Source organism: Buteo buteo, chromosome 1 (genome assembly GCF_964188355.1).
Source record: "Buteo buteo chromosome 1, bButBut1.hap1.1, whole genome shotgun sequence".
NCBI classification, from domain to species: domain Eukaryota; kingdom Metazoa; phylum Chordata; class Aves; order Accipitriformes; family Accipitridae; genus Buteo; species Buteo buteo.
The window spans coordinates 11244981-11253958 of NC_134171.1; the positions used below are offsets into that span (position 1 = coordinate 11244981).

Below are 8978 nucleotides of genomic sequence, written 5' to 3' on the forward strand. Positions count from 1 at the left end.
TTGTGGACCATTACAGTATCAAGTATTTTATTATTTTAAACATTATACAGCGAAAAAGAAGCTCTCTTTGGTATATGTGCCTTCACTACTCACAGTTTTGTGTTATAAAGAGTATGATCCTGGCACTAGTAAGCAGAACATGTGTACCAGACTGCAATTCTCCAGATGGGAGACATCTCGCATTCTGAATTGGATCAAAATGATTTTGACATCATTTGACCTAGGGACACTGCATTTCTGGGCCCAGATGGGGCACAGGAGGGAGGCATAAACCAGCTGCTCGGACTGCGAATGCCCACAGGCAAAACATCAGGTTCCTCTCTTTAGAAGTCAGCAGGATGATGAAGGAGTTTAGGTAGCTCCAAATCTAGGTACTAGCCATGGAATCCAGTCAGGCTGTGGTTTTCAGCACCGCTGTGCCCTGCAAGTTCTGCTGTAGATATCTACCTCTTTCACTGGGTCTTTTACAGTGTCACAATGGGAAAAAGCACCCATCCCACGCAAGCTGGTAACTTCGCCACAAAGCATAAAAGGAATAATTATTCTGGATTAAAAGCAAATTAACTGGCTATGGATGAATTCATATTCTGGCTAACCTGAAATGAACACAGCTAATCCTGTGGCTAGGCTTACACTACTGTTGTCAATATTATATAAGCATGGGCTCTTTGCAGCGTGGCACAGGAAAAGCAAGTGCAGGAGCAGAGAGACCAGTGGGACAGTCCTTGCTTTGAAGAACTTGTGATCCAAAATCCAGGCACCAGGAGGGGCTCCCAGAAGAGGCTCCCAGAAGAGGCGCGCTGTGCATAAGGCTGTTCTCTTTACCTTACTGTTACCCTAATCTCACAGTGTCCCACTGGCAATCTCTGGAGGAGGACCTGGGGACTGGAGGGTGGAGGGAGAGCAGGTGGAGGAAGGGGCTTGGGGAGAGAGAACATATTCCCCGGCGCAGGGCAGTGTTTTTTCTCGGGACCACGCATCACCAGAGATCAGAGGTACACTGAACTACCTTCTTCTACCCTCCGCTGGGCAGGTTCAGCTAAAGAAAGGGGCATTAAAGCGGCCCCGACTTCACTTTTATTGTCAGTTCTCAAATTTTCTTGCCAAAGGAAGGTAACGTAAGTCTCGGGGCTGTCAGCAGAGGAGGTCTGAAGATGTGTCCCTCGGACCCCTCACAGCAGGCACGTAAGTCGGGTGGGGAGGAGGGGGAAGGCCCCGGCTCCACTCCCCACCTGCCTGCCTCTGCCGGGAAGGAGCAGAGCGAGCCAGCCATGCTCCTTCGGCACCGGCTGCCTCCGGCTCCTGACAGAATCAACCTCTCCTCTATCTTCCGGAGCAAGTCCGAAAGTCCAAGCAGTGGCAAGACGACTCTAAGTTCCCCCACAGCGCTCGCCTTCCCCTACTATCGAGGTTTCCCTGCTTTCCCCACTAAAGCCCAACACCCCTAAGAGCTTCCCTCCCAGGCTCGCCCGCTGCGGGCTCGCACGGCTTTCCAGCGGAGAAGCAGGCTTTACGTGGGCCGAAACATCGCCACACCACCCGCCAAACAAGCCGCAGAGCCCCCCGCTCTCGGCGGTCCCCTCAGGGCGGCGCGGCGAGGCGAGGCACGGCACCGCCGGCCGCTAACGGCCGCCCGCCTCGCGCGGGGCGGGCAAGGCCGCCCCCTAGCGCGCGAGGCCGGCGCCGCCAGCCCGCCGCCTCGCTGCCGGGAGGCGAGGCGGGCGCCGCTCCTCATGGCACCGACGACTCCTTCCCCGGGGCGGCCTCCGCCAGGGCCGTTTCCCCTCAGAGCCGCGCCGCGGCGAGGGGAAACACCATGCCGGCCGGCCCAGCGGGGCCGGAGGCTGCGCCGGGGCGGCGGGGAGCTCCGCGGCACGGCGCCGCCGTCCCCTCGCGGAGGGCGCCGCCGCGGCTGGGCGCGGGACGGACGACGGCGCCGCCGCGGGGAGGGGAAGAGAGGAGAGGAGAGGGCGGCCCGGCCGCGCGGCTCCCGGGGCGGGAGGAGCGGCGGCGGCGGCGGCCGGGGCGGTTTTCCCCCCGGCGGGGGGTTCCGCCGAGGCGGGCGCGGCGGCTTCACCTGGCGGGACTGAGCATGCGCGCGGCGGCGGGGCACGCCGCCGATTGGGAGCGCGATGCAAGACTAGGACGGAGCCGCCGGGCAGCCGCGACTTCGCCGAGAGCGCGCTGCCGCGCCGCCGCCGGAGAGGGGCCGCCGGGAGCCGCTCTCCGTGGGATTGGATGCTGCCGCTGCCCCTGCCCCGCAGCCCGCTCCCTGCGAGGATCCGGCTCCCGCCGCGGACTCCCGTCGGCCGGGCGGCGTCTTCTCCGGAGCGGCGGGCTGCCTTGAGCCGGGCGCGACCGGGCGGGCGGCGGCGGGGGCCAGCCGTGCCCCGCTGCCCCCTGGCCGGGGGCCGGGGGGGAGGCAGCGCCGCCGCGCTCCCCGCCGCCGCGCTCCCTCGCCGCGCCGGGGCGGCGCTGCCCGGCCCTGCCCTGCCCTGCCCTGCCCTGCCCCGAGGCGGCGAGAGGGGCGGGCGGCTCGGCCGCGGGGAGCCGCGCGGCGGGGCGGCCGCCGGGCCGTGGAGCGGGGGGCGATGAGGGCGGCGGGGCGGCGGCGGCGGCGGGGCGGCCGGGCGGGGCGGGGGCTCCGCGGGGCTCTCTAGGACGCCGGCGCCCCGCACACCCGCCATGGATCTGCTGGTGGTGGTGAACGCGAGCCTGGGCTCCCCCAACGAGTCCCTGGCGCTGCCCCCCTCGTCGCCGTCCTCCTCGGCCCTCCTGCAGCCGCCCTCCCCCTACTCCCCGGCGGCCGTGGCCAGCCTGGCGGCGGTGGTGGGCTTCCTCATCGTCTTCACCATCGTGGGCAACGTGCTGGTGGTGATAGCCGTGCTCACCAGCCGGGCGCTGAGAGCCCCCCAGAACCTCTTCCTGGTGTCCCTGGCCAGCGCGGACATCCTGGTGGCTACCCTGGTCATGCCTTTCTCCCTAGCCAACGAGCTCATGAATTACTGGTACTTCGGCAAGGCTTGGTGTAACATTTACCTGGCGCTGGACGTGCTCTTCTGCACCTCCTCCATCGTCCACCTGTGCGCCATCAGCCTCGACAGGTATTGGTCGGTCACGCAGGCGGTGGAGTACAACCTCAAACGGACCCCCCGGCGGATCAAGGCCATCATCCTCACCGTCTGGCTCATTTCAGCTGTCATCTCCTTCCCGCCATTGATCTCCATGTACCGGGACCCCGAGGGAGATGGCTTTCCCCAGTGCAAGCTCAATGACGAGACATGGTACATCCTTTCTTCTTGCATCGGCTCTTTCTTTGCCCCCTGCCTCATCATGGTGTTGGTCTATATCCGCATCTACCGCGTGGCCAAGCTAAGGACCAGGACCCTCTCTGAGAAGCGTACGATGCCAGAGGGGTCCTCCCAGACTGAGAATGGCTTGAGCCGTGCTGCTGGCGGCTGCACGTCCCTAAGGATGCAGCTGGGAGAGAACGGACATTATTCGGTGCACCACTGGCGCAAAGCCTCTGAGCTGGAGGACATCGAGCTGGAGGAGAGCAGCACCTCAGAGAGCAGACGGAGGCGGAGCCGGGAGGAGCATCCCCGCAAAAGCAGCAAGAGCCAGTCCTTCTCCTACTCGTATTCCTCCAAGCACTCTAGTAGCCGTCTGTCCCGCTCTAGCAATCGCTCCATGCAGTTCTTCTCATATCGCCGTCGCCGGAAGCGTAGCAGCATCTGCCGTAAGAAAGTCACCCAGGCCCGGGAGAAACGCTTCACTTTTGTGCTGGCCGTGGTCATGGGGGTCTTTGTAGTTTGCTGGTTCCCTTTCTTCTTCAGCTACAGCCTCTATGGTATTTGCCGGGAGGCATGTGAGGTCCCTGAGACTCTCTTCAAGTTCTTCTTCTGGATTGGGTATTGCAATAGCTCCCTCAACCCGGTCATCTACACCATCTTCAACCAGGACTTCCGCAGGTCCTTTAAACACATTCTCTTTAAGAAGAAGAAGAAGAACTTCCGGCATTGAGCTGGAGGGATGGATTTGCCTTGAGCCGGAGTGGAGTTAAAAGAGAAGGAGAAGGCTCTGTGCTGAAAAAGAAGGGAGGGAAGAGAACACAGGGTTTGGGCTTAGAGAGAAGGAAGAGGGCTCGCCCCCTCCGTGGAGCAGAGTGATGCTGTGGGGTACGGGGATAGTGTCGGGGAGGCTGAGGACATTCACCGTGGTACAGAGTGGTGACATGGGGCTGGAGGAGCGGTGCTGGAGTGCGGATGGGTAAATGGGGAGGGGAATGATTGTCTTTGAACCTTGATGGAGGGCAATGGGGAGTCTGCAGAGGAAAATAGGCTAAGACACTGAGTTTGGGAAGCAGTGAGCTTTTATGGGCTCTGGAATTTTGTGGTAAAACAAAAAGAGATATCAAGAGGAAAGGATTAAGTGGCAGTGGTGGTGGAGATTTGAGTATTCATAATGTAAGCAGCTGGGGACCTATGGTGGGCTCGTCCCAGTAAGAAATTGGCTTTTACTGCTTACGTGGGGAAAGAAAGTGCAAAGTACCAGGCACTGACAGTGTTTTGAGTTATGAAAGAATTTAAATGTTTGCCAAAAAAACCCAAAAGAACAATCCAAACTCTTTTCTAAATAAACCTTTGTACTGTTAAAACCTTCTGAATGATGATTTTACGCAGGGCTTAAGACAGAAAGCATGGGGTTTTCTTTTTCTTTGGAGGGGTCTTTGCCTATAGAGCTGGATGGGAAAAGTTTTTCCTATCTTCCCACAATTTTTGATTTGTCAGTGGGACAAACCTGGGAGTCTTGCATGTTTTCATGAAATATGAAAAAGAGCACATGCACCCCATGACCTTATTTCCCCCTGTTGGATCTCCAGGCAGTAAATTCCTGCTCCATCCCTGTCAGATCAGTGGCCTAAGCACTTTGCTATCCTGGAGCAGGTAGTAAAAAAAAATCATTTTGGTGAACTCGCCTAACATTTTCTGAGTTAAAAGAAAAAATCGGATTTCCAGCTAACTCAACTTGCATGTGCCCTGGGGAACTTTTCCCCCCCTCTTTTTAGGTCCCCTTCAAAAGGCTTATCTCAGGGGCTGGATGCATGCTGCTCTCAGACGGGCAGTCGGAGGCAGTCTGCTATGCAGATTTTCAGAGGAAGGGCAATCACCACAACACTAAGGTCTTTAAATCCTTTGTATTTACAGTCTTAGAGCAACTAAATCCTTTATATTTATTTTTTTAATGAGAAGCATACATTGCAGATTGTCAGTGGTGTATGTGAACAAATCTCAAAAGACAGTGCAGCTCTTCTAAACCTTTAATATTAATGTTGCTTTCTTTCCCTTTTCTTGCTCGCATTTCTAGTTTATGATTTCAGAGGATTTTGTTGGGGGGAGGGGACGGAAGAGGGGAGAAGGGTTTAAATAGTTATTAAAGCAAACTATATTTCCCATGGGTTTATAAAATGTCATAAACTGTAATGAAGAGAATGAGAGACAGGGACTGGTGTCTGTACATTCACCACTCCATACCAAGTGTAAGACTCAGCTGAGCATATATATCCCTTCTCCAGCTGTGCTGCTACAAGGTGTGTATTCTGTTTGTGGGGTAAATACTGCTCCATTTTATGTGTATCACTCCTTCCATAGGCAGCAGGATTTGGCATCTGCCTCAGATGAACCTTTCCATAGTAAACAGCTCTTTGAAAAACAGAACAAAATCTTATCTCATACAGCAGGCTTCTTGAAACAGCTAAATTGAATCCATACCTCAGAATCATTAGATATCCCCTTCTTTACTCCCTCTCTTCTGTCTGAAAGTTGTCTGTAGCCTCTCTTCTCTTGAAATCTCTATGGCATAAGGAGAAATGATAGAGCAGTCATTTTGTTTCATCAGTTTTTCATAATAAGCTTTTGGTTCACTTAACCCTGGAAAAGGAGGTGGTTGGTGGCTGAGATTCTGCTGTTTAATTCAATAGACAATTTAACTTCAGCGCCAACTCAGGTGGGAGTTCTGCCGAAGTAAGGATTAGATGATTGCACCAAATGCATTAGAAGTTTGCTTGATTTCACTAAAGAAACAACTGAGACATTTTCAAAGTCCTAAGTCCATAACTCATTAGATCCTTTCTTGAAATAAGGCTTGGAATTTTGAAAAGATTTGAGCTTTGTTTAAACATCTGCACTTAAAGAAAGGATGTCAAGACTCATTTTCAGGAGCATCCCTTTGTAAATAACAAATGGGTTGGTACAAATACGTACCTGAGACAGATAAATAAGAGAAAAAAATAGCAGCTGAGAGGAGGAAACTACAAGCCATTTTCTCTTTTGTAAAGTGGAGAATTCTTTTTAAAGTTACATCAAGAAAAGCTGAAACAAGCTCATATTGTTTGTAGGTAACGATGTAGCTAAAAAGTTCAGGTCTGTTTAATCTGAAGAAACTATATAATTGCCAGAGCAACCAAAGCAACATATGGTACATAGCTACTACCTCTGAGCTACTGGACAGCTTCTTTAGAGATACCTGCTCCTACCAAGACGAAGGTGTGCTTTTGTCACTTAATGCTGGTTTAGGGTGGTTTCCCAGTCTGCAGACACACAGCAGTTTCACTGTTGCACTGCTTTTGAAATGAGATTTGTTGCCTGTAAACACAATCTTTCCCCTTTGTTTTTCCTTGTAGAATTCAAGGAGTCTATGGAAATGAAATTTAATTGACAGTCAGATTTTAGTGGACGTGAAGTATATATGGAATGACTGATGTGCCTTAAAAGTAATTTCTTTGCTATAAAATTATTCTGTGGTCATTATAAACATAAAGGAAGTAATGCTTTTATGTTTTTTTTTTGCATTTCCAAATGTCTAAAAGGGTTTGATGCAGATACTGAACATCTATGTACAGCAGCATACTTAAAAACAGGGCATTTTCTGTGGTTTTAATTTATTTCTCATCACAGTTACTCATCTGATTCAATGCCTCAAGAGGAGCTTATTTCTTCTGAGTTAGATAAAAAGTAATATTCATCAATAAAGATGTGCAGTATACTCCCCTTTTAAGTGCATTTCCCTCTAAATTAGTGAATACAGAGGATTTCTATAAAAATTGTTTTTAATGTAACTACTGAATATGCTTCAAGGAAGTAAAATGGGGCTGATTTATTTTTTTAATTACAGTGTTCTCTTATTACTTGTAATAGCTGAAGACTGGAATTTGTTTGTAACATACTGTATGGTGTTAATTTTCATAAAAAGTTATCAGCTCTGCTACTCACAATGTGGTTGTGCTTCCACTGTAAGTTGGCTAATAGCATATATGGGAAAAAAAAGTCAATGCAGCTTTTGCTTAAGAAAAAGGGAGAAGATATTTTATGTTTTGAATGTGTCCAGTTGTGTCTTTGATTACATCTGATGAGCTGGTTTAAGCACTCACTCTTTACTGTTGTGGAAGAACAAAATGTTGCTATGAAGCCATATTGATTTTAACAACAAGCACCTGATCTTTAACTCTTCATTTTCTCATTTCACCATGAAGAAAATTTTCTGTCAATCTAAAGTGGGCAGTAAATGTTTTATTTTCAGACCGAATTTTCTGAACAATACCACTATTGGTTGGTTATTGAACTATCGAACAGTATAACTTAGCTAGGATGGGAACTTAGTGCTGCTCTCCTTCAGCCCTCTTCTGTGGGAGTTTTGTATGAGTGAGAACCACAGAATTAGCCTCTTCCAGGCTTGAGGCAGATGGAAGGGGCCTTACATATAGGAGATTTGACAGGATCACAGCTTTAAATCACTGACCAAAATAAGAATCAGGCCCTTGTTGTTCTGTGTGAACTCTTTTCAGAAGAGTCATGTTGCTCCAGGAGCACTGGCAGTTTCTGAGAAGCAGACCTGAAATGAAAGACTCCATGGGAGCAGCTTTGCCCACATTGACCTGTATCACCTTTTGTGAGTAATCCCAGAAAAGTTCAGTGGAGTTTACTTGTGAATGAGGGAACTACTCCGTGTGGGCAAGGATCTTAGGAGCTTACTTAGACATTGCCTCTTCTTCAGTAAATGTGCCTGAGGAATGTAAGCAAACATTTGTGTGTAAATGTACAAAACCTGAAAGAAAGCAATCCTCTCTGTTTAATTTTGACTCCTGTTCAAACCCATAGAAGGTGTGGGTCGAGGGGTTTTTGACTATATAACCAGAGCAACAAACCCTACTGTATATTTTCAGTATAAGCTGTGTGAAGAGTATTATCTGATGGCATCTGTTTTTCAGAGAACTGTTGGTCTCTTTCTTGCTCTGTAGAAGTTGATATTGATTAGAACAGCATCTGAGAAGTGTAAGGATTTTGTAGGAAATGTCAGTAACAACATGCATTTCAGGAGAATGTTCTAACCTTAAACTATGACTACAGTCAAGAAGGAGAAAATACCTACAAGCTGTGCAAAATGAAGGCCTGGTGCTATTTATGAGTTTGTTTTCATGGTTGCTCATTGTGACCTTGTTGGTGAGCAGAAGGCAGCTAGATGCTTTGGAGAAAAAGCTCTTTGGAGGGGGGGACAGTGCGTGAAGAATGACTACCCACAACACTGGAGGAATTAATATTTACTTACCTTTGCACTGTAGACAAGTACAGTGGAGGAATTTGCCTTTTTCTTTGCACAATAGCAAATGTTACTTTGCCTTCCAGATCTGTGGGTCAAATAGGCTTTACAAAAGATGACATAGGAGAAGGTAGGGATAGGGGGTTGCTCACTTCAATGTTCAACACCAAGCTTAAGTTTGTCCTTTGTCCTTGAAATTAAGCCAAAAATACAGTTTGGCACTTGGACCTAAAAGGCCATGTGGCATCAATAATGCTACACTGAATATAGTCTAGTTATAGCAAAAAGCATCAGTTCGTATTATGCACCCTGCACATCACCGTTTCAGGACAGAAATGGGAGAGTCTGACACATAAGGCGTGTGAGAAAGGAGGAATCAGCAG

At 50.2% G+C, this 8978-nt stretch overlaps 1 protein-coding gene across 1 annotated transcript; it reads left to right on the forward strand.

The window, feature by feature from the left end:
- Window positions 1–2685: 2685 nt before the first annotated feature.
- Window positions 2686–4640, forward strand: ADRA2C (adrenoceptor alpha 2C). Its single transcript, XM_075040754.1, has one exon. The coding sequence runs from the start codon at window positions 2686–2688 to the stop codon at window positions 4021–4023; it is 1338 nt and encodes a 445-aa protein (XP_074896855.1). The 3' UTR covers window positions 4024–4640.
- The last annotated feature ends 4338 nt before the right edge of the window (window positions 4641–8978 follow it).